This window comes from Osmia bicornis, chromosome 15 (genome assembly GCF_907164935.1).
Source record: "Osmia bicornis bicornis chromosome 15, iOsmBic2.1, whole genome shotgun sequence".
In the NCBI taxonomy this organism is placed as follows: Eukaryota; Metazoa; Arthropoda; class Insecta; order Hymenoptera; family Megachilidae; genus Osmia; species Osmia bicornis.
Window position 1 is genome coordinate 3,098,154 of NC_060230.1, and position 27,251 is coordinate 3,125,404.

Sequence of the window (27,251 nt, forward strand, 5' to 3'; positions counted from 1 at the left end):
CATGACTCGCTCGTTGAAGACGTGCCCTACGGCCGCCGCGCCGTAACATTAAGCGTTACTAATTAGGGATAATGAATGACGTAATGAACGTGCAATAAACCATCAACGTACAACTTTTCACGCTGTTGTACTCTCGTAAATTTAATTCAAGGATTTCCCGTATTACGATTTTGTATCTGCTACAAAATTAATGACCTACGTAAGTGGTGCAGTGATACTACAAATTGCAAGAAATTAATCGTACAGTGAAAATAACTATGACTGATACGGCACGTTAATAAGGATTATTCAAAGTACGAGTATTTAAACGAAAAAAGAAGAATCTCATTAACTCGTGCATCAGGAAGCAAAGGCAGACGAGATGAAAGGTCAGGCAAAAGAAAACTGAGAAACGACAGTACAGAAAACATTCGTGCGTCCATGAAGATATGTACGTGAGTCAAGATCGTTAACACGGAACGTCTTCACCCGGAGGAAGCCTGGCGATTATGTCTTCTCGCGGGCGAAAATCATGGAACACGGCGGGCGTCAACGTCTTCCTCGTTTACGAGAGAGGACGTGCCCTCGAGGAGATTTCTTTTCAGCTCGTATTCGCACGGCACGAGGCCGCCATTCGTGGCAGCTTCTCACGTTCCTTGGAACGGCCTGTAGATTGTTGCAACGCGTGGTGAGTTTCGGCCACCGAGTGGCGCGATGCATTCCAATGCAAATAACTCTCGCCTCGGGGACGCGGCGTAATCGTCGCAATTTCATGCTTCTCAGAAATGCAACCTGTCCGTCCCTTACTCCTTTTCGCCCCTCTATCAAGGCTATCCATGTTTCTCTTCAAAAAGCAATTGTATCGCTCGACAAACTACCCCCTACTGTTAGTCCAAGTACGAAATTAGGGCGACACGCTGAAAGTTATGACATATTTAAGCTTAACGCAACTAATTGCCAACTGGGAAAAATTTAGATCAAAAGATCATTTGACCTAAGATACTCCGTATGTACATCTCAAGAAGTGGAGTCACCAAACTATAGAATACAGTTTAGAAACGTCCTGTAAAGAAATCTTGATACATTCTTCGAATGTTTGTGCTCTGCATGTTATTTGTTGAAGAAAATTTTGGTGACACTGCGGCGGGAAAAGAATTCACGAGGGATTCCTTCGCGTGTGTCCACGCTTTCTGAAACCCCTGTTCATCGCCATGAAAAGGTTGACTTATGGGATGTAAATTACGCAATGGACCAGTAGGAGGTTGAGAGTATCACGTTTCAGCTTGTCGGCAGGTAATCGCTTTTAGTATGCCGTGATCGTGTCTCGCAGGTTGTCTCGTGAAGATGTCGAAACGAGGGTCCATCCAGATGACGGATGGGCATAAAACTTTTAATACGAAACGTGCGCCCAGATTATATAATACACGGTGAAACATTTCGGTTCGATGGACGGTTAAATTAGATTAGAGTCGGTTCCATCGTAAGAGGATCGACCGGCTTGGAAACTGTGATTGTCAGGTACTTTAGAAAACCGTCAAAGGTTCTCTGAAACGAGGAATACTATAAATCTTCAAGTTAATCGTTCCGGGTCTAGCTGCTTCAAGATATCAATGTCATTCTTTTATTCAAAAGGTGCCATATGTGTAGTTATTATATTTTAATATCCAAGTATTGGGTGCTTACGAAAAGTACCAACACTTTGATAGTCCCACTATATACGGCCATTTTCAAAATGATTTAAATGAGTTTTTCCATTTGCAACCATTTGCCAGGAAGCACCTTCGATGGATAAAAGACTCGGCTAAACACGTGAGATAAAAAGATCGAGGAGTCGTTAATTTCTTGCCACGACATCGCAGCCACGATGCATAACGTATGTACCACCGGAATCGAATACGACAACAACGACAACGAGGGAACTTAAAATGCTAATGAACGACTCGCTCGACACTGGCCTCGCTGATTCCTCGTCGTCAAGCTCGTCGATGCTTTCACACGTTCAAATTTATCGACATTTAATTCGTCGTTCGATCAGCTGAACCCACTACTGGTCGTCGTTTCACGATCTCACGATGTTCTATGCTAAACGATACCACGTTACCGAGAAAAAATTGATTTAACGAAGATAGAAAAAGGAACCATCGTTTCGTGAACATAAATTCTATAAAAAATTTATAACATTTCAAATTCGTCTTTCGTACTAAAAATTATGATCTTTATTATGAACATTCATCGTGTAGGAATTAAGAGATTTATGCATATATTAAAGATCATTAAAAATTGTAAGAGCAATGAAATACTGTAGTTGATTTTTGTGGTGTAGTGGAAAAGAAATAAATCGTATTGAAGAATGTTTGGAAATTAATTTAAGGATATACGAAGAATTTATAATTAGAAAGGATGTCTCTTTTTTGTATGCAATTAATATCTCTGAATACCCATTTATAATTAACACTGATGCGAGAAACGAAATTTCATTGACCATACTTTAGTCCTTGGAAAACGGACAATTTGGATGATGGTCATTTTGAACCTTAATTAAGATGTCATTGCACGCGGGTTTGAAATGACCCAGAAAATGATGGATTTTGACGAAGAACTATGAAACGAATAAATAAAATTTGATTGCAGGGTGGTCGGTGCAGTGGTGGTCGGGGCAGCCGTTTGCGGCCGTATTCCCGGTCTGGCAAAGAGTCAAAGGGAGCAGTGCAGAAAAGCACCGCACGCGATGCCAGCTGTGGGCGAGGGTGCGGAGCTGGGTCTTCGCGAGTGCCGGCATCAGTTCAGACATCACCGTTGGAACTGTTCCCACGTGGCGAACGATCAGGTCTTCGGCCACGTGGTCGTAGTAGGTAAGGATTGTCCTGTCACCGCGACCAGCCCGCTATTTATTGCAGACCAACGCGGTATGGCGTACAACAGTGGCGTTTCTCGTGGCCCTGCCACGCTGTAAACCGCATGAATGCGCTGTAAAAGGAGCCCTACACCTTTTTAGCGGCGTACACGCGGTAATGGATGCGAATCGGCAAGGAATTTCGAGTGTGTACAACCCGACGATCGGCCCTATTCCACGATCACCGTAGCCTATGCTAAGATGAGAAAGTTCATTTACATAGGAATCGTCATCAAAATATGCTTAACTAAAATTTAAATAATTAATGTGATACTATTAACCTAACGTTTCTTTCTTCGCTTCTGATAATCTCCAATCATTCGTTGAACTGTTTAATCGAGGTATACGCACGCGTCTCCATATAAGTGTGCTCACAGACAGGTTACAAAACTATAGAAGATAAATGGCCTCTGTGTCAAGCTAGTGTTTTATTAGCCGGCCGTCTCTCTATCAAACTAATGGTCTTTTCATTAAACATTTCCAACCTTTATCGGGGACCTATTAATTTACATTCTATCGTGGGATTCTTTCCAGCCACTGACCGCGTGCCTAACAGTTAATCACATGCTATTGAAACCGTATTAATAAGTCTTTGGAAGTCGAACATTTTCGGTCTTAAATTATTAGTATTCAATGTAGCTTTCACGTTTTGACTAAGAAAAAGAATTTAGTTTCTATTAGACATATTGGTATAAACAATCTACAGTTTAGTTAGAACTAGCCGCCTGTTCCCATAACTGATAACACGTCACTCTTATCACCCATTCGTCAGAGGACGGAACAATGGTGGAACGGTAACGAGGCTGGTGAACTGTCAGAAAGCTCCAAATTAGGAAGGTACCGTGTAATGGTCGTCCCATGGACGTTGAGACCCACGGGGGTAGAGCTGGTTTCGTTTCGCCGGAATCGCGGACGTTTTTACGAGGATTAGGCGTGTTCGCAAAGGAACAGTGGCGCGGTAGCGGATTTTATCGCAGTGGAAATCGACGAAACGAGCCGTCTTCGAGGTAGCAGCGCAACTTCCTACACCCACAAGCGTGCACGCGAACGTAGAAGAAGAAAATGAAGAAGAAGAAGAAGAGTCCGGTTTCTCGTGTTACCGTTTCGTGATGCTGCCGGCTGCACGGCAGCCGCATAATACGCGTATAACTTATGCTCGGCCCGCAGAAGGGACGTCGCAACCTTGTGCCAGGGTTCTCTGATGCGTCCGAGAAGAAAAAAACAGCCGCGAAAAAGTGGAGAGCAGGCGAACCTTGGTACGCGCCCACGCGCGAACTGAACAAATTTCAGACGTGAGAAAGGTTTCGATTTCTCTGTCTTCGGGAAAGGATGCTCGAGCGATTGTGTTTCAACGCTTGTCCAACAGGCTCCTACTTTCCTATCTCGCTATTCAAATCCAAATCCTACCAATTTACAAAATCCCCAAAATCCCCAAATTTACTTTCAAATTCTCGAAACGCTCGTTTTTTAACGTCCAGCGATACGTGTCCTCTCTTAATTTCCATGGTGTCCCATGCCTCCGAGTAACTTAATATCAGGCACGACGGTACGTTACGGCAGGTTACGCAGCGATAAACGGGCAAAGCGATATTTCATTAGGACAAGATAATCCGGATAGTCCAGTGAGCGGAAGCTGACGTGATCCGCTCGCATAAATATCGCTAAATACACCGTATTTGTCATCTAGGCATTAAAAACCATAAGCACGAGACCAGAGGTATACGCTGGTGGCTCGCCATTGATCGTGGATGGTCTTAGGGGAAACAGGAAGGCTGCCCGCACCACGATTTCTCATGATTAACGCGAAGGATTAAAGCCTCCACGTGGGAAAAATCGAGAAAGCAGAATGCAACTAGTGATTTACGAGCAGCAAAGAATCACTAGCAGTTTGTTACGTGGCGTGTATCTATTCAACCAGGTACAATCGAAGCCTGAAGCTTCTTCGATCCTATGGATAAAGTGATTGTTCCTTCAGGATTGATTTCAAAACGATGCTGGACCTTGCCTTATGGATTTTTTCGAGAGACGAAAATTTTTACTGTTGCACTTGGCTTTGAAGAAAGTCATCAGACGTACATTTATCCATTATGTTCTTCGAAGAGATAAGAGGAATTTTAAATTGATGCTAGGAATTGAAGATGTATAGAATTGTTTAAGAACCGAAAAGTAAAATTTATAGCACGAATCGAGTATGTTTGTAGCTTTGCATATTTTTCGACATTTCGTAGCGATGCACCCTTTTAAAGGAAGGCACATAATGAGACGATCTATGTTCCTCGATCAAAGGACAATTCGTGTCGATAAATCAGGGTGGTATCGACTTCCAGATACGCTGTCAAGCGTAAGTAGGCAGCCAGTCAAAATCACGAAACACACTGGTGGAATATAAAAATAACGAAGCATCATTAGTCGAGTAACAGAGAATTCCAAGAGAAGGCTTTTTTGTACGACCCAACCCACTATGGAGGACCTAAATCTCGGCAAAGATATTCCTGGAACTCGTCGATCTTCTGGAGAATCGAAATCAACGAAAGTCACGTCGGATAGGTAATTAAGAGTATCGGCCCCCGTCGATTGAATTAATAATAGATAATATACCGTCCAGGGAGAGTGGCCTGCGTAATGGATCTCTTAATTATCTCGTTTTGTTTCGACGATTACGGGGGCCGTACGCCCACGATGGTCTCCAAAATTCATGGACCACTCGCGTGAAGAATCCTAATTTATGAAAATATATTCACGAGTGGGTTGCTGTGCTTTCGATTAATTTTTAGGGTCGCTAATTCGACACTTCGATCGGCGATCGCTGATGCGAAAGTGAAGCACGATTATCGCGATCGAATATATCGAATATTCAATATTATTGAAGCTAATTCTAGTCTCGATATCGCAGAGATTTCATTATTTTCCGAGATCTTCGAAACTTTCACAAATTTCTGCTTGGAACGATTCGGTTATCATCCCATTGCTATCTATAATGTCCACATTTTCTGGCGGAATTCTTTGGTATCGTGTTCCACGATTCTACCCGCGGTATCATGGTGATTTCAATGCCGGCATCGGGTATTACAAGTTCAAGCGCGCCCCGTGTTTTCACGGGACGTGTTAATCGGTCGTTTAATTCGAAAGCACGTTACCGGTACGTGTACGGATTATATCAAGCGCATAATGTGAGCGTTTTAAGAGCCGGAAAATATCTCGAACGCGTATATTGCCGCAGTTAGCTCGAACATGCTGAGCGGCCCCGTTAATTTCACTAATTAAGTTAGCGACCGACCGCCCCTTCATCTTATAAGCGTTATTTATACTTTTTCTTTTTCTCTCTGTTCCTTCTTGCACATCAATTTCTGGCCTTCTTATTTCCCTAGCCACTTCCTTCGACGCAGCTGTGTTATTCCCGTTTCGCCTCGTTTCTCCCCTTGTTTTTCATCCTTTTACATTTGAAAATCATTCCTCTTAAAACCGATACAACGCCTCTTTTCCTCGATTTTATGCTTACCCGAGACTTTACGAGGATACCTTTCTTAATAAATGTTTACTTGGCCGTGTCGCGAACCGACAGAATTCATAACTCGTTAAAAGCGGAACGACGCGACCGGACAACCGGATGAACGGTCAAGTTTTTGCACGCGAGCCTCACCGTCTGTCATCGATGTACGATCTTTATTTTCAAAGCGATTGGATCGGAGAGACGTATCTAAGTTACTAAAGAATACATAATTGAAATTACTTGTAACGAGGGTTACATGGAATGTAATACATATGGATGTACAGTAGGCTTCTCTAATAACGATTTCTCTAACGATTATTAGTTCCTAATCGTTTTAATAATATCCCATTAATTTATAAACAAGTACACGCATGTTTTCAACAAAAGGTTCGCCGAAAGTAAAGACACGAACGATAAGCTTTGATCGGTCTAAAAAACACTGAATTCTCAAAGAGAACAGATCCATTAAAGAAACGTTTATCAGTGAACAGTATCGAGCGATTCGCATGTTCCTGAGTTTCAACGAGCCAAGAACTGCTTAAAAATGACGACATATCTCGTTCAAGCTTATCTCGCGATAATATCAACTCCATTAGCTAATAAATCCGCGTACATACGGTCTGGCGAGGTGCTAATTTTATTTCACACGTGACAAAGTAATCCGGACCGCACAGGCTCGGAACGATCGAAAATAAACGACAGCAACGCGCGAACCAGAAGAGAAGCAGCAGAAAACGAACAAAAGTGAGGAACAGTCTTCGGATAACGACAAAGAGTTAACGTTCCGCTTCTTATCAATTTCTGGTGAACCCAATGGAAAGACTTTTAGTTTCTCAGCATATCGAACACCCATCCCCTCTTAACCTGACACCTTTTTTCTCGTTTTCTGCCTCTTATCCGTTTCAAGTAACTGGATTGGCCCACCCTTGACCGATGAACACATTGGATCGTGTGAAATACGTTTCTAAATTTTACCCTCTCGTACGAAAAGTTTAAATTCCTAATAATTATTTCAAGGCTTTGTATTTGCAAACCGTGTGCAACAAGACATGAAAGAAAAACTCGTAACAGTCACTGACATTAAAGCTGATAAAAATTCACCGCTATCTTCTTCTTAATCGACAAGTCGGTCTGATTAGGAGAGCCCATACACGTCCGCTTGATATTAAGAGGCAAATCGAGCAGAGAATCTCGATAGCACGAGCGCATAGCCAACGATGATCAAGGCGATTATGAAAATTTCCCAGTTCTTGCAATCAAGCCGCTCTGCGTTGCTCGCGGATTAAATTACGCGAGTCAAACGTAGCAACTTGCAAAGCGAGTAACCACGAACGCGAGAGAACTGGTATCGAAGGAAAAGAAGAAAAATAAAGGAAAAAAGGATAAAAACTTGCTTCAACTAAAGGAGAAAATCACGGGCTGGATCCTCGCTTGGTTTAAACTAAGAAAAAGAAGAAAAAAGATAGCACAAGACAATCCTTTAGATTTTAGATGATTCTGATACGGTTGATGAAGCTTAATTAATTAAAGAGCTTAACTAAAGCTCTTACTCGACTTTCCCAAGACTGTAGGCAAACGATCAAACGACTTTACCCCACTTTCTTTTATAAAGATTTGATACATAAATGATTCTCTGAAAGCCGTCCCACGTTTATGTTCGTCAGGTGACAAGTCGCGTCTGAATCGATCAGATATCGAGCTAACACACGTGTGAGACATTCGCGTGTCGAACGAGTGACTCGACCGGTTCGAGGAAACTCCAAAGAATATTGGTCTTCTGTTTTATTTCATCTTCTTCTCCTTTTTCTTATCCCCCCTGTTTAACGAGATACCCTGCGAATGAAATTCTCGTGCCACGTGGGTGCCCAAATATATGCGATTCGCGATCATTAGGCGACCGTAGTATCTAAATTCGCAGCTTGAAGCCTTTTTTCGGGGAGTGAGGCAGAGACGTGTCTCTTAATGACCGGGACATTCAGCGTGCAAGATGTTTCTTTAATTTTTTGGGAGTACGGTGCGCGTGTAAGGAACGAGTGATCGCTTCTTTAAGGCTGGATTGAGAGACGAGACGATACTCGAAACGACGATACTTCTTTCTTGTCCTTTTAACGATACAGGAATTTTCAAGTGACTTAATCTTTCAATGGTGATAGTCGAGTCAATAATAATCCAGATTTATAAATTTGTACATCGACAAAAAGTAAGCACTCAAATTTTTAAACAAAAAGGATCCTAAAGGGTTTAGAATTGGAGCGAAGCAGCTGGAATACATAAATTCAAATAAATGGAATTTTCCAAGCGTCTTTCGCTTTCACCGATATTACATAATCTATAATCAGCCACGTTAATATGATGTTTATTCTAATACCCGGAAACAATTTCTCTTTAGTTTAAATACACGCTATCGATCAAAAGTACCTACTCACTGTTAAGAAAATAATATATTAACATGCTAATAGGTATGTTGCCGACGGAATATCTGAAAAATTTGTAGAAAGCTACTTTGAAGCTTGTTGAAATGATTAAAAAAAAAAAAAATTTGGTAACGAGTATACATGTATCGAATAGCCATCGCTACCTCGAAGAAGTTCAGGCAGAAAGCAGCGAGGCAAGGATAATTGTATCGTGCGCAAGACGATTCGTCTCTGTCGACCTTATCTCTCTGCTAATTTGTTCGATAGGTCGAACCAGCCATGGAACGCCGGCGTCGCGAAACCATGCCAAGTAAATCCTGCGTAACTAGACTGAACGATACGCAGGTACCACCGATGTGGTGAATCGCGTCTAAGAATTTATAGTCGGCCATGGGAAATTACCATTGCCGGCATCCTGCAGCCCGGCACAGTCCGCGTCCGTTCCCCATGGCACTGATATTCCTTCGAAGGTAAATTATGATCCGGTCTCCGTTTAGATAACCACCAGGATGAATTTAGAAGGGGGGCAAGATAATCGACCGTTCGTAAATATCCTCCAGATGCTTTTACTCTGAATTCCGGGACCTGATTCTTCCTTGCCTTTTCTTTCTAGAAATTCGGATTAATTGGACTGGCTAATTAGAGGATTTATTTATCAAAGACGTTTATAAATTCTGTTGATCTTAACGAACTTCAAGGATCACCTCGCTGAATGAGTTGAATTTTTGTATGATAGATGTTAATATTTTAATGATACGATCAAGAATACTAATTGATACACTGATCTTAAGAAACTTTCACAACTTCTACCAAAGAATTCCTACTTTAAAACCATTACGAACAACTCGCATGTGCTCTCTTTCTTTCCGTATCATTTTCCGGAATCACAAAGCAAAGGACACCACTTCTGAACCAAAGCACCGAACCGTATTATCCACACGCTGCACTTATCACTGCAGTTACACCTGCAGCTGTTCTTCTATCGAACCTAATGACGCCGATCGCAATCGCAATAACAGCAATTGCTCGAATCAGATTCGTGTACCGCATTCGCTGTGTTATTTGCACATACAATTCCTGTTTGGAATCGAGGCTGTGCACTTGTATCCCGTAAATTGAGAAGGATACATAAGGCTGCTAGCCTCCTGGACCACTTCTTACGTGTTCACGGTGCATCCTTATCGCTCGAGGACGATAACAGGAGACAAATTTCGGTTTAATATTATGTATCAGTGTTGATTATTTAACACTCTTAAAATTGATCCTTTCAATTCAATAAAATTACAGTTTCGAATCATTTCAATTCTGTTATGTTTCTCAAAATTTTCAAATTTCAAATGAAAATCAGAACAAAGTATTAAGTAGATATCCAGTAGTATCAAGCAGATACAATTCGACCCATGACGGTCTAAAATCTACTAGAGAGGTTGGCTAGGCACGTGCAACCGTCGAGATACAATCGATACAACGATGTATAATGATTTAGCGTAGGAAAGTGCCAACGGGGACTTGGAAGATCCACGGATTGAGTTATGGCCGGTTTCTGGCCGGTCGAATCCCCAGGGGCCCCGTGTCCGCGCTCGTAGAGGGGCCTCTTTAACTTGTATAAATAAACTAGTTAATAAATTAATATATCACTGGTGTATCTTTTCCCCTGTGGCAGCCGAGTGCCCCTGCGAAAATCGCTAACAAGACCAGGGCCATTAATAACAGCCGAGCCGAGGCGATGAATTCGCACCGCTCTGCTGCTTCTCTGGCCTCCTTATTAAGATGTAACCACTCATCGAACGACCGATAAGCGTGATTCAAGAAAGTGCCACCTTCTCGTTCCTCGGAAAAAGAAATGTCTTTTTTCCTCGGTGTACCGTTGCAACGGCAACGAGCAGACCCGTGATTTATAACAGAGCTCTGGTTATCGTGCGATTTGTTCTGAAATTTTGAGACCTCTGAACGCAGAGGGGGATGACGAATGATGTTCGAAGGAATAAATCGTGTAAAGTCTAATGAAGATCAGATATCTAAGAAAAATTACCTGGTTTCTCCTAATTATTTTTAATCTGAAGACTCACTTTGTAGATTTTGGAAAAATTGTGAAGAATCTCTTGGAAATAGAAGAAAGGATTAAGGGAAATGTGAATTTTTTAATTCTTAAAAATTTCAAGCAAATCTAAAAGCACTTTCTAGCACTTAAAAATTATACGAAGGTTACAAATTTAGTATCCAATGTGATAGTAATCATTAGAAAAGCATCGACGGGTTCGAGTTGTTTATTATTCGACTACCATCAGCGATAACTGTTACAAAAGACACTTATTCCCCCGCGTTTAACCACGAAAACCGACATCACGATCCAATGCGATCGTTACGCGAAAGGTCGATTCGTAACCTATGCAAGTATGTGAATTATAGCAAGATGGTAACGTTGGACCGTTTCAGCTGACATATTGCAATCTGGGAATCGATGCAGCATCGATATATCGAAGGACAGCGTAACGGTACAGAAAGGAAAATACGAAAAAGAATGGCAGAAGAGATAAAGGAATTCCATTCGAATCTGTCGTCAGATCCGTATCGTGTTCGATAGAAGAAAAGGTCGTTCGGTGGTTGCAAAGTACTCGTCACGTTCCCCCTTTCAACTAGAAACCTTCTAGTGACGGAAAACGACGATAGAATACTTGTTGCCGCTTTGTGACGTTTAATGGGCACAGTCGCGCGTGACCGTGTAATCACCATCACCAGTTAAACGCGTCCTGGACGCCGTAAATCATTCAGCTAACATAACGAACGCTGTAAACCAACCTGGACCATAGATTATGAATCTAATGCTAGAAGACCCCCCGTCGATGCGACAGCGTGGCTACAAGGGATCCTACGGTGATGCGGTTAATCGTATTACGCGATGTATACAGAACCCTGTTGAACTGTATTATTTAATAGTACTCGGTTCAGACACCTGCCTGGATGAATCTAAAAGAGCTCTCGATTCATCTACGATAACCAATTGAGAGAATGATTTAAAAGGAATACGTGTGGAGGGAATGAAATGATAAATTGAGCCATGGATATGCTAATACGCCTTGAATACTGTTTCTTCGTTTTATTTTTTTACTTCGAGAAGTAGGATTAACGATGATGGCATTACGCAGGATTTTAATAAAGTACAGTTATTAGATGTGGTTGTCAGGATTCCTCCACATGATTCTAAAATTCCAAAATTTTAGAATTTAAAAATTCTAGAGATACAAAATTTGAAAGTTTCTAAGAGAAACTCATCTTAGAAACAAATTTTAGAAGAATGCATATAAGAATGCTTTCATTGTTTTAAAAGAGGCAAAACATCGAAGACTGTAACTCCTAGAAGCAATTTGCAGAAATATAAGGGAATTTACGATCGTAGCCCGACTCGTGCATCGACTAGCCCAGCAACGATAATAATGTAAATGAATTCCGTGACCCGTGGCGTAATTAGAAGTTGTCAGTGTGCAATCAATTTATCGCGCTCGTCACTCGCGACCGCTTGACGAGCATCGCTACAAACCACGACGCTTCGTTCATTCTAAATAATGAAACGGGATTGTTTTGCGTAATGTAACGCGTAACATATGCGTCTAGATTGCAACACCGTAACTTCTGTCATTCTCCGGTTAACACATTAGCTACCGATCGAATTCAAACTTATATCGAACTTTCAATTTGTTACCTTGCATTATCAATATAGGTAATAATAGTGTTATTCCTATTTTTATTTTTTAATTACTTGAATATCTAATTTGCGGTGTGAATCATTGGTAACCCCAAGCGCATTCAACGTGTTAATAGGTTCCCAGTACGTGCAGTATTAACAAACGAATAAAGGGTAAGCGAACTTTGAAGCTGTGTCTGTACAGTCTTGGATCAGTTAAGAGAAAAATCAATTCAACCTCCCAGATCGTTAAGGGACCAGCTCTCAGAGAAAAGGAACGTCGAGTCGAGAGGCAAAGTCGATTCGAATGCAAATTCAACGAGCGAGCTCGAATCGAGCAAATGCTAAGTGGAGGCGTGTGTCTTAATTATTGTAATTGGTTAATTGTCTCGCTATCTGATCGAGTTCAACCTGTCCCCATGAACTACGCGTCTCGCTCGACTTTGTATTTATCAGATTTTTCTGAACGATCAGATTTTTCGTTGCATAAAGGGGATCCTTAAATCGGAACTAAAGGGTTAAAAAAAAAGAGAGAAAGCATACAATTCGTTAAACTCGAATAAACTTGTTGATTGTGAATTCATTATAAGCTTTGGTGGTCCTCATTAGGAGCGTATAAAATTATTTATGGCTCCTCTCCCTCGCACCACGATGTGGCGAACAAGTTTTTCGTTAAGCCCCGACGATTCGTGACTTTTGATTGGTGTTAATTGTGCTGCCTCGAGTTCACCATCTATTTTTTCATTTTCAATTCGCATTTCAGATAAATATGTTAGTTAGGATTTTCTGTTTGTTGATTATGCAACTCGAGGAACACAGGGTGCTAATTATACGTCAGATAGCGAAACGCTACGAGACCTACCATAAATTACAATTGTAACTCGCTACGGACGGTACCGAAGGCAATTGTCGTTCCAGGCATTTACGATGATTGAACAATGATTATTCATGAATCGATGGGGCCAAAGAATGCCACGCGACCATAAAAGTCTACATCTGCTCAAAGTTTCATCTTTTTCAAGTGTCTCTACCATTATCCAATAAATCTCTATTACTCTTTTTGCCATTCACCTCTGTTCTTTCATAAGATACAAATATAACTATCATTATTTAAAGATGAAAATTACGGAACATCCACCTTGTAAGCGTGAAAAATCTACCATCCAACTGGTCGATAGTTCGAGGAGAATAACGATCGAAAAGATATATAACAGCTTGTCGTTATTGATATTACGTTTCTCATTCGGTAATCGTAGCAGTGTCTCTCGTACTCGAGAATACTTATACGAGTACTCGTTCGCCATTTCTCATCGCGTTTATTACTCTGATTCACGCGTATCTGTTTGCATCACGCATTAACGCGTATCGAAGCGGTAGGCTATTAATATGCATCGCGTTTAACGAGCCGCTGCCGGATACTTGTGAATCAAACTCATACATTAATTCGAGATTTAACGACCGATGAAAGACACTGCGTATTTACATATGAATGGCTACATGTGTTAAGTAACAGAGGATATGAGCGATCGCCCTCGGGATAAGAATCGCGAACACGATTATCCGATGATCGAAAAGAGACCAAATTTCATGCAAACCCAATTACCAATATTATTCATACCACGTATGAAGAATTGAAACTAAAAATATCCCCTATTTGATTAATTAACCCGAAACGAACAGTCCCAGTCAACAATTGCTCAAGATCGATCAACTGAAAGAATAACTCATCGAAAAAGAAAAGGAATGAAAAGTGTCGAAGAAATTTTGCCGAAGAAGAACGGCGAGGTAGAAGCAGACACAAATCAACGCGAGGAACACAAGCCCGTTCGTTAGGTGTTGCTTACGATTCAATGGATCTACCATCGATTCGGGAACGTGGGTGTCGGTCGACTGATCAGTGACAAACGTCGCCAGTTTACAAACCCTCTTGTCGATGAGACTGCGAGTGAACTTTCAACTTCTCCTGCCAGACGAACAAACGAACGAAAGGTAGAAAGAACATCGCGGGAGGTGATGCCAGGTGTTGGTGCGCGAAGATAAATTTTTCTCAGGACGAAATAAAGATCTTGTCGGACACGGGAGAGTACAAGACGGAAACATTGCTGCGTGGTGGCAGGACATGCCTGTTCACCGAGATAACCTCAAGTTTCAACGATCGTTTCTCTCTTTCTTCTTTCACTACCAGCCGTGTCTATGCGCCTCTTCTTTTTATTTTTTTCTTTCGGCACCCACACGCGTGATTCGCCCTTTAACTCGCGAAACTTTCGTTCCCTTCGAAACTGCGAAACCTTTGCACGGTGTTGAAAAATTAATTTTTTCTATCTTTAATAATCTATTTTATCGCACGTTTATCTAGAAATTACGATATCTACTGTGGCGCTCAATGGAAACTTTTGCAAATATACACGTTTAAAGTATAATATATTCTAAGAGAACTTATGTTATCTCTATAACGTTTCAAGTCTTTGAAATTCTTAGCTTATTAGGTGATAACAACTTGCGATACGAAACAACTGGGAACACTTTGATTATGCGAATTTCTAGTCACACGTTCTTTATGTGTGACTTTATCATGGCCCATTCGCGAGAACGAATGTCTCGACGATAAATTTTCACGTTTCACCCACACGTTGGATTTGGCTTTGAGAGCCACTCAACTCGCCTCGCGAGAATCGGTTTCAATTCATGGCTGTTCGCGGTCTTGCTTACAAGGTATCCGTTACACGATTTACTTACTCTACGAAAAAGGATTTCTTTGAATCGATTGTAAAGCACCAACAACTCGAAGCTGTCAACACTTCGTTCGCAAATTTGTTTAAGGAATTGTTTCGCTGAACTACTCTTTTCATAAATTCAATTGGTAAGCTAAATATTGTATCGCTGTAATGGACACTTCGCCAGATATAACTTTGTTAAATATATTATTTATTACACAAAACGTGTTTAAAATCATTTGTCCTATTCCTTAACAGTATGATTCCTCATCGCGGTCGTTTTTTCAATTTAAAATTTACGCTTGCACGAGTTTGATTTAGTCATTTAGGAACAAAGGGCTAAGGTCAGAAGAGTTAGAGTACTTAGGCAGGTGAGAAAGTGTATAAATATCGTACCGTGAAAATCACTTTTTCACGCTTTTGAAACACAGGTACTCTCGAGAAGTGCTAAAAGAAAATCGTTCTTATATATTAACATAAAAAATTGTATAAAATAATGTCAAAGTTCTTTTTACTGTTTTTAAAATTTTCTACGCCTAATTAGAATCAGATTCTATAATTGCGATGATTCTAAATTTATAAATCAAAGAGACAACGATATCTGATTAAAACGAAATCACATTCGAGATCTTCTTCTCGTAAGATACACACATATAAAAAACACGTATAAGGAGCTCGCATTATGCTGACATTTCGCAAAGGTCATTATACAGATGTCAACACGATGTTATCTATTCAAATGAACACCTTCCACCCGTTACGACACCTAAGTGCACTTTAATGAAGTGGAGTACCACTCTATCTTACTGGAACTGTCATCGATTGAGCAAGTTCGATGAAAAACCGCTTTTCAGCTGATCATTGAAATCGTGAGATCCTGATGCTGGCGGAATAAATCGTATCGACATCGATCGATTACACGGAATATTGAATTTCATCAAGAAAAGGCTAACCAATCGACATATTGAATTACTAGACCGGTTCCTAGGAAATATTATTAAAGTGGCTAGAAATTGCGGAAAGTTCAGGATTAAAAAGAATTTTTTTACTCTATATCTGAACCTGCTTTAAAAATATTTTTATACGTAGAAGGGAGAATTGTCTAAATCGTTTTTTAATTTTAACAAAACAACACTGACTTAAACACACTTAATACTCAGCACTAATAATACAGAACTCAGAAAGAGGGAATAAACTGCGATGAAAACTCGATCCTACTGGACAAATTGAATCACCTAGCGAACATCATCTCGATCTCGATCTCGATCTTGATCTCGATCGAGATAACGGAGTCTGAACTAGATATCCCTTTTCTGATTTTTTCCCACCTCGGGCGGAAAGATATCTGACTGGGTATATTTTATTGCTGAACCGCGATACGATCGTGCTCGTTACCTTTAATAAGATCGCTCGCCGGGCATAAAATCGCGAGGGCATAATAATAACGTCCTGCGAGAGATACAGACAATGTTGTTGTAGGTGGAAGTGTGACGCATCGTCCTTTTGAAATCCTGCTATCAACGTCACGTTCCCAGAGGATGCTCGACGCGAGATTTAGCGCTTGTCAGGAACGTTTCGTTCCAGTTTTACCACCTTGGGCGTCTCGAATCGCTCGTATATCGCGCCACGGCTGATTAGCCGACAGCTAATTACCCGACGCTCGCTCGATCGTCGCCTCGAATTCTCGCGACACCTTGAACATCCCCGATCGTTCCGTCGATGATTTACGATGAAGATATTTAATTTAGAATAAATTTAGAATCACGAAAGTCAAATTCAAAAATTGGGATAATTACAACGTTTAAAGATTGGTAGATCTTCGGTATTTAATATAATAATACGATTTTATTAATTAAAAACTCGTTTAAGAGTGCGATTCAATTCTAACGAGATAATTTTTCAGCTGAAACGAAAATCGAAATAAATTGCAGATAAATTAGATTGCAAATAGAGAAACGATGTTGTCTTCCGGTTGGAGAAACTTTACTATTACCAAGGCCCATAAACGTAAAGGATAATATAGCAACGCTCGTGGAACAACGTAAATCATCGATCAAGTCAGTGTAAGCGTGTGTTAAGTCGCGAATCTGGATCGGTTAACGTGTGAAAGTAGATTCATTTGCCAACCCGATTGTACCGCAAACTGTTCAGATACAAAGCCCTTTCGGCGGAAATGCGAGTTTCTAAATGTAGAGATCACATGGAAATCGATGTTGGACACGAGTAGGGAAATGTAAGGAGGATTTCCTGTTTCACTGTTTTTAGCTTCGAATGAATAGGTCGTTAAGAATGATAGATCGTCAAAAACTTCAATTCTCTCTTTTTATATTAGAAAAGAAATTCGAAACAGCAGAAACTTGTGTGTAAGAATTAACAAAAAAGAAAAACCGTGTCTCTGTTTGCATATTCATCGCGTTAATAATCGACCGGTCGGCTCTATGACGAAATGAAATTCGTTATGAAATTCGTGCCCCTCAATCATCGTAAACAATCGCCCACGTACAGGATGCTGCCGCTTGTAAATTTCCTACGACCATTACGCGAGTCACTTAAAACGCGATGATATAAATTAAAAGACGCCTGTGTCCATGGATTGATCGCGAAACACGAATCGAACCTTTCCTTTTCAGGCTTTACACCGTTGCTTTATTGCCGCAGAAAACCATTTACCGGTTATATGTTCATTTAGACATACTTTACAACACAATGTATTTTCATACGTGACACAGTTGCTCAGCTATCAGGAATTTAATTTTCTTCACAATAGATTATTTCTTGTTAATTTCGCTCATTATATAAGTAGGTACTGCTTGTTTCAATAACGTTCGAATAATAAAGTTGTATTATTATTGGAACATACATCCAGTACCTACACTTATCATACGTTTCACATAGGTACAAATGGCATACGTTCATATAATTACATTTGCATATTTGACATATTCTATTTGCATATATTAATATATCTTAGATGTATAAATGTCTTCGGTCAATTTATCAGTTTCTAATATCGATATTGAATCTTACATCGGTCGAAGAAAGATGGTGATATTCAATATACAATCCCCATTTCAATCGTGACACTTGCAATTAGAAAATGAAATTGCAATATGTTTTCAGATGTTCAAAATATAGAATATAAAACAAAGAATACTTGATTCTAATCTTCTTTCAAAACAACCCCGAAGCGAATATTTGTTCAGAAAAACTGTATGAAAATCTACATGAGAAATGCATAAACCTATTTCAGTACTTCATGAGACGGTGTTTCATGTTGCGAGAAGTATAGCTTCGTGTCGTTCGACCAAGGGGTCTGTAATATTTCCAGACGTTAATAAGTACACGGCCAACAAGATATACAGTCTTACACAGGGTGCATAACGCGGTATGTACATTAATTTTCCGTATATAAATGAATCAAATTTTTTCATACAGAACCTAATTCTGTAGAAAATTTTGAAACTATGAATAACTCCATAGTATAGAGAATCGCAATGCACCCTGTAAACACCCTCTCTATACTCATAGACTGAGGCCTTCGTAATCACCGCGAGTCGCGGCCAAATATGGAGGCGGTGCTCATTTGGCGTGTTCACAATTTACAACTGAAATGAATTTATGGAAAGGCCATCTCTTTTTCCCCCTTCCATTGAGGCGGCCGCCGCGGTGAACACCGACGAAACGATAAATTTCCCCGTTACCGTCTTCCGACACTAAATAGATGTACGCGCTGCCGTCTTTTGACATAAACGCTCGGCATAAATTCATCAGCCTTGTGACCGATCTGTCCACCATCGTAGCCGTGCATACGATCGGTTGTTCACTAGCGAGAAAACGAGCTGCTGATCGATAAATCGTACGACCGCTTGCTGGAACGATTTCTGAGTCGAGAAGCGACGTTAGGACGTCGATAAACTTAATTTTCTTGTCAACGATGGACAACATTTGTTGTGGTCACTAATTTGCTAATTAACTAACAATTTTTTTTTTTAATTTTTAAAACTTTTTAAAACACTCAGCTAGCAGAAATTCTGGTCGCGAGTGTTTTCGGTTCTCATCGTGGATGTCGCGTGCTACATAAATTGGACGGATCGGGACACGGAGGAACGAGGGGCAGATACCGATCTGTTGGTTGGCGTCTTATAAATCAACGAGCCGATCGCGAAGAGATACGGATCTCGAACGCGTTATAACCTGTGACTACGATCATGGCGCCCGCCGCAAACGCCTTCGCTTTTCTCTTCTGTCGACCGACAGAGCGACGAGGAGGACCCGTCCCGGTTCGAAGGAACCGCTCCTTGACAATAAGAACACCGAGGGTTGCATCGCGCGCGTGTAGGCAGCTGCACGCGATGCACTTTATCTAACAACAGCTCCTCGCGTATCTCAACCGGCGCGGCTTTCGCACGTCATTTTCACGCGAACAGGTAAAATCCAGCCGGAGAATGATTTAATTAATATCACGAAAGACACTGGGATAGATAATCAGCTATAATTGAAGTAACGTTGAACGGGATTTTACTGTATTAAGTTTCGAGTTCTATCTTGATATCTCTCTATCCACTCGTTAAAGTCACCAGAACTGTACATGCTTTATGATCGATCAAAGCACTGCAAACATCATAATTCCTTCCTGTTTGCGTTACTCATTTAAACTTCACCGTACGATTAAATCACCGTAAACATCATAATTCCTTTTTGTTTGCATTACGCAATTAAACTTAATTAAAGCTAATTTGAACGTAAGAAGTTTATCGAGTCTCTTGATAATTCTGTATGCCTACTTTCTTAAGTAAATTTTGTCTGCATGTCATTTTTACATAATTTTTGTTTTTCGTTTCGACATACAATACATGCCACTACGTGAGAATTCACCGGCAACCTAAATACCTCGACAACGATTACTCGCTCTTCCTTAAACACACCTCATACTTAATTCACACGGCAAACATTATAGATTTCTAAGAAAAAACGAAAAGATCTCTCGCGAGTACTCTCACGAAGCAACAATTACTCTTTTTTTCACTAAGTATACATCGGGTAATCGACTGGTGAAGCGTAATAACCGTGATGCAGCAAAGAAAGTGTCCGTTATTAAACGCGGAACGAAAGGAGTCACTCGACATTTGACCAGTTTTTATTCGGGAACAATTTCGACCTAGTGTGCGAGAAGGCGAGCATTTCGCGCACGGCTTTCAAGGTAATTACCCCACAGTGGTTCGTGCTCGATCACGATCCGGGGGCAAAAATGAAACGGAATGACTTCGCGAAAGTGCGTGCACGTAGGTATATTTACTTTCACAATATGCGCTCCGCCGAACCCGTGTCGATCACTATGAATTATAACCGTGAGCATAACAAACATCGACTCGCAGGTAATATTATCGTGCAACCGCGTGTAGGAAGATCCGCTGTAATTACAGTTAACCGGATCTTTTCGATCTCGATGCTGACGACCGACAAATCGAAGAGATAAAACAGAAGGATATCGCGATCCTCGAAATTCTCGAAATGCAAGACACGTGTTTCGTTTCGAAATTTCATTTCTCTCCAATGAGTCAGTTTTACGAGCGATTTTATTGCTATGTAGCAACGAAACGCAGTGTCGAATATTGCGCTGCACACGATCATGATTTAAACTTAAACGATGAATATATTATAAATTTGCTTGAATCTGAATCAATAATACTGTTTTCGCAGAAAATTATTATTAAACTCAATCTTTATACAATTGTATAATTATTAAATTAATTATTATGAGGTTGAATATATAGATTCTAGGTAGTCTCCCTTATCCACTCGTTAAAGTCACCAGAGCTAAACGCGTCTCGCTCGTAGCAAATCATCGTAGACATCGTTTTATCGTTATCCGTCGTGCGCATTCCTCGCATAACCGTTGAATTATCAATTTCCACGGGCTGGTAATCGATCGATCGAAAAAAAAAAACATGGAGCAAGAACGGGTAAGGATCGAAATAAAGGTAAAAAATGAGGCGAGAGCGAGGCAACGAAGATCGAGAGCAACGATAAGATTTGATCGGCCGTGAAAATTACGCTGTCAAAGCGTGTAAGCATGCCTCCGGGGCCGGCTTATGGGTCTGGAAGTTTTATTACACGCGATAATTAGGCGTCGGTGTAACAGGCGATATCCTGACGTTCGAATTAAAGTTGGACGAGGTTGATGGCTGCTGCCAGAACGAACGCGAATCAACTCGGACATGGGACAATATCGCGTAGGTGTTTGAAACGACGCGACGAGCGGTACTGTAACACAGACGGGGAAGAAAGTAAGAGGAAGGAGAGAGAGAAAAAAAAAAAGAAAAAAAGATCAAGGATCGAGAAGAAAGGAACGCGACGGTGTATAACTCATTCAGCATGGCAAACGAGCTGAAAGAGCTCCGCGGGTAATTAATTGTGGTCGCGCTTTACGCGGCTGTACTTGTGTCGGATAGCTGTAAATTAGCGTGACGGAAACGCTAGGGGACAGTGTGGGTTTACACGCTTGATGTATCATGCTTGTCGACGAAATGAAGTAGATCGGATCGCGCCAGGGGGATTAAAATGTGCGCCGACCGGACGAATTGGACGAAAGTTGTGTCTTGAGTCTTGAGCTTAATAAGCATCAAAACGACAGGTACATGAATCTTGAAAGTGAATGGCAAGGAAAGAAAGTTTTATCGTGGATAAAGATTTTTCTAAAGAGAGGACAAAGTAGTGGTCATCTAGTTGGACGGATTATACTGAATATCTAGATTCGATTTGCAAGTAAACATCCCCTAGGCATCCTTTTTCAGAAAATTCTTTTTCTTTACCACAATACCCCGAAAAACGAGGAACGTTTGCATCTCGTTTCGCATAGCCTGAAATCCCTATACGCGTTTGCTACCTACCACACAAACTGGACAGACCTGCTTCGATGGTAGAACTAACAGGAAATTTCTAACTGATCTATTTCAGGAAGCAGGGAAGCAGCTTTCACGTACGCAATAAGTTCAGCGGGTGTAACGTACGCCGTGACCGCAGCTTGCAGCAGGGGCAATATCACCGCGTGCGGTTGCGAACCCACCGTAAGGTAAACTCTCTAACCCTTTTGCTTTTATATTTTATTCCTGCTACATAGTTAAACGCAATTTACCGTTGCGTATCGCATATTTTAAACGCGTTTGAAGGTAGCTTTCAATTCTTTTGAATGCCTTTGTTACAGAACGAAAAAGGAACTGCCACCGAATGGCTGGGAATGGGGTGGTTGTAGCGCAGATGTTACCTACGGCATGAGGTGAGATCATTAACAGAATTCCTAATGAATTCCTACTTTGTTTCCTTTTTACGTCCGCCACGTGCGTGTAAAACCACCATTGATGTAACTATACGTCACGGCAGTTGTTATACGCGCATGGATTTTAATATTACAATTTAATGTTAGGTTCGCGCGTAGGTTTCTGGACGCGAGGGAGGTGGAGGGTGACGCGAGGAGCCTGATGAACCTTCATAATAACAAGGCTGGACGAAAGGTAACACGAGTTTATATTAAGATCTACGATGACCCACGCGTATGCATACACGAAACATAATTATTAAACGCTTAATATGTACATTACTAATTGTTATTAAATCATTCAAAATGCCTAAAAAATGGAACAACAAATTTTGTAAGCATTGAACGCGTACTCTATAATTTATTACGAGTAATAAATTGTCATGAATTGAACCTGCCCCCTTCGAGTTCAGTAAACTCTGCAAATTCTTAAGAGGTCAGGTAGAAAATGGTACTTAACGCACCTCCGTATCATTTCTTTGTCTCCGTAAATTTCACATAAACCGTAGGGTCAATCAATAACATGGCTTGTTCGATACCTATCGATTTTCTCGCATTATACTGCAAATCGATTGCTCTTTGTAATGACAGGTATAAAATACCTGGTGTAATGATATACTATCATATAGTCATACATTGTCAAAACTTACTTCTAGAAACGCAATTTCTGAGATAGTAATAAAATAACTAACAATAAATTCTCCCAACTTACCCCCGGAAACGCAACCCCTGATCCCTTAAATCCCTTCAACGGTCATTAACGAACTTCGTTCAATTTCTATAGAGAATTGAAATTAATTTTCTCGGATCCGACGGTAATAGAAATTCACGGGCCAATAGCAGTTGGTAAACGAATGAAGAAGGGAAGAAGAAGATAGGGTCGTTTGTAAGAAAGGATCACGTTATGCCGCAGGTAGGGCGCACAAATGGAGGCGTCTTAATTGGGAAAAGTTCGTCGAGCTTTCGTTTTCTTCGATGGGCTTTATTATCGAGGCGGCAATAAAAACACGCATATATCGTGCGTGCTCGTACGATCCGTTGCGAGTACAGACACACCGGCTAACGATTTATCCTTAACGTCGATCGCCTCGCCTCGCCCTGCCCCGACTCGCCGCATACTTTATACCCTGAACGATTTTTATTTTATTATTTTTTTTTTCAACCCACCTTTGCCCCAACACCATTCCCGTCTGTCTCCCGCGATAATTCGAAATGTAAACCAGTTTTCTGAACGAGAAATGGTGGATGCGTAATGATCGAAGGGACGTATTGAAAGTTTGAAAGATAATAATTGAATTTTTTTTCTAACTCTTTTTTCGTCATTTCCGGTCAAACCGGAAGTGGCAAAAAAAAATTCTCGGCCATTCGTTGAGATTTTGACCCACTAAACACAATGGCATAAGAATTTTTTCGATAACTCTTACCGTTTGGCCTGTACAAAAGTGACAGAAAGTCTAAATGCTAGAGCCCCCTTTTTAAGATTTTCAATCTTAGATACGGGTTGGCTAATAAGTTATCACGATAGAATTACTTCGAAATTTACATAATTCCAATCATCAAATCCCATCGCCATTAATGCAGAAAATGGTACGATTGCATTGTGGATTACATGAATATCGTTCTTTTACAGATAGTTAAAGCCTTGTTGCAAACAGAATGCAAATGTCATGGCGTCTCCGGTTCGTGCACCGTGAGAACCTGCTGGCGAACGTTGCCTAGTTTTCGTCAGATTGGCGATGCCCTGATGAAAAAATATTACAGAGCCAGGCCTGTGATAGCCATTACACCGCCACCACCCCCAACGATGCAGGTAATATCTTGTAAAACTGGGTCAACGTTGTTCCGACTCGTTTGTAACCGCACAACATTTTTTTTAATAGGTAAAAAATATTCTATTCTTTTCGTTTCCAGAGTTTAGACACCCTGCACTCGACATCGGCGGAAATGGTGCCAATTTTGGGAAACGACGCGAAAACCCAAGGGAAACCGAACGATCTTGCAAAATCTCGACGCGATCGACAACCCCCAAAGAAGGCCATTAAACCGAGAAGGCCGCACTTGGTACTGAAGAGAACGAAAACTAACGGTGGATCAAGCGTGGGACAGAAAAGGATTCCAAAGAGAAGCGAGCTGGTTTTTCTGCAGCCTTCCCCTAATTACTGCGAGCCGGATTTGGTACAGGGCAGTCTCGGAACACAGGGCAGATATTGCAATCGTACTAGCAAAGGTGAATTGAATTCAATGACCATTTAATCATAATTAATACCGTTGCGAAAATATCCTGCTTTGTTTGCACGACATAATAGCTTTCTCTTTGAAATAATTAATGGTCTGTTTCATTGAGCGGATACTGGAATGATTGCCTGAGATACAAATAGAGCTTGTAAACGTACCACGGTTATAATTTATCGGAAAACGATACAAACATTCGTCATTCTACTGTTTTTCGCGATGGTAGAAATCATAGAAATACAAACATATTTACTCGGAGTGAATCATTACCTCTAGCTTTATTGTTCCATTAAAGGGTTAGCCTAGAAATGAATTGTAATAATCGCAAATTTTTCAGGTACCGACGGATGCGACTTGATGTGTTGCGGTCGCGGGTACAACACGCATCAATTTACAAGAACGTGGCAGTGCAGATGCAAATTTCACTGGTGCTGTCGCGTGCATTGCGAGACATGCACCGAACGTACCGAAGAGTACACGTGCAAATAAACGATCGAACGTATTTGCAATCCCGGCGTGCGATCATGTAAATATTTAGTAGATGCAACTGGCCGCGAAGAACTGCCCGACATCGATAAACGCGACTCGGAAAAGAATTTCAACGCGAAACAACCGAGATCAACGATAATTTAACACTGTCATCCCGTAATCATAATGTATTCGTTAATTTCGACCTAAATAAACGATCGAAGTACACGTAAGTTTTGTATAGTTCTTTTATTATTTAATACGAGTGTAATCATACGGACGATATTTCAACCTGTGAACTCGATATTCACATTGTTAAACGAAGAAAGTAGGTATGTGATAATTAGTTTTTCTACGGAGAACGTCCAAGTAGGACTTGGATTATTCATTTAGAATACAAAATACTCAGAAAAATATTAAAATATTAATTGATAGAGGTTCCACGCCTTTGTTTTGTCAAACAAATTGATTCACACCCTCCCTTTGAGTAACCCGTATAAATCAACCCCAGTGAAAGGTACTATTTGTAACCCAAAGGATACTATAGTGTATTTATATAGACGATGAGTAATGTTCAAAGAATGCTATAGCAACATTTTCGATTTTTATTGATGTAATTAATGCGACCATATAAATAACGATACACGATCAATTCGTTTTGTCAGTATAAAATCCTGTATAAATTCTACCATTCGATTACTGTTAGAAAAAAATATTTCAAATAGCTTGTAAGATACCTGTAACACTAACGAACACTATATCAATGTAAGTACACGTATAAACAACCGCTCGATCGAATTACTTACTACCAGATTGTTGCAAATGAAATGACCGATTTATTCGTGAAACCTTTCACAAAATCTATATTTTTAAATTATGATCATAATAAATTAGCAAGAGCTCTCGTCGCGGAATATTTTCATTCAAGTTTGTTTGTGTTTCATTCAACACTTTTCTTTCATGATAATTATGTTAAACATCTTATGCTATCAACTAGGTCATTTCATACGCAACAACTTAATAATTTAACAGCCCAGTGGTATACAGGCTTTCCACGTCTCGTTAGAAACAATGCGTAAGTTATTATTTATTAAAGAGCGTAAATTATAACGGTAAGCAGTGTATCCGATTCCTTCGACGACTAATAAATGAAAACGCACGTTTCTTAAAACCGTTTTGTTTATTATCCACCTCTATTATCACGTTCTCGTTTCGTAGACGTTTAATTAGTGTACCGAGTCCTAAACTAACGTTTAGTCTAATAACAGATGAATGAAAGTAATAAATGACCCAGAACCCAGGTACCTCTTCAAATTACACGTAATGGGAAAATCTTGGAAATTCTGACGAGCCCGGCTCAGGTAACCGGTTAAAGTACTATGAACGAAAATATGGATAATGATGGACACATTAATGGCGACAATACGACAGACCTGCTGACTATATAAAGTGACCAACTAGTTGGTAATATTATTTTTGGTGCAAACACGAAACAGAACGTATCGAACGTATTCTCATATTCGAAACGGTGAGTTATCATTTAATATCGTTAATGTGATTTCCAATGGATGGTATTTAAACTTGACTGAACTGCCATTTTCTTTATGTTAAATTACCAACTAAGAACAATTTTTATGGAATAAGTTGCACTAGAAGAGCCAATTTAATATCTGTTTTGCTCTTTTTGTTACAGCAAAGTATCAACAATGATTCCGGTCGTTCAGAATTTTCATCAATATGGAACCACTGAATTTCGCATCGCATCAACCTCGGTATTACCACTGCCACCGAATCACGTTTTGCTCTACTGCATGTGCCCGTGTGGTATGCACAGGACACATTTCACTGTTGATCGAAATGTTTTACTGAATCACATGATGAGAAATGAACCGATAGACGCTCGTGGGCAACCCCATATACCAGGATTGCCCCAGGTGCGTTTACGATTAAGACTTGGACGAATGACGAATAGAAAACCTAATGAGAGGATGCAAATAAACAGTATGCAAGAAGACGTTGACCGATAAATTAATACCAATCGGTAATAATTTGACGCGATATCAT

At 40.5% G+C, this 27,251-nt stretch overlaps 1 protein-coding gene and 1 long non-coding RNA gene across 3 annotated transcripts in view; one reads left to right on the top strand and one right to left on the bottom strand.

The window, feature by feature from the left end:
• Positions 1–27,153, top strand: part of LOC114882874 (protein Wnt-7b-like) — a 58,652-nt gene extending 31,499 nt beyond the window's left edge. For both annotated transcript variants that reach the window (XM_029200019.2, XM_029200018.2), the window contains exons 2-8: positions 2,611–2,831; positions 22,130–22,244; positions 22,377–22,448; positions 22,596–22,683; positions 24,118–24,297; positions 24,399–24,714; positions 25,057–27,153. In XM_029200019.2, coding sequence (XP_029055852.1) covers positions 2,611–2,831; positions 22,130–22,244; positions 22,377–22,448; positions 22,596–22,683; positions 24,118–24,297; positions 24,399–24,714; positions 25,057–25,208 — 1,144 coding nt within the window. In that variant the 3' untranslated portion in view covers positions 25,209–27,153. The remainder of the gene's footprint in view (positions 1–2,610; positions 2,832–22,129; positions 22,245–22,376; positions 22,449–22,595; positions 22,684–24,117; positions 24,298–24,398; positions 24,715–25,056) is intronic.
• Positions 1–27,251, bottom strand: part of LOC114882878 — a 72,011-nt gene that overhangs the window by 40,178 nt on the left and 4,582 nt on the right. The window lies entirely within an intron of this gene.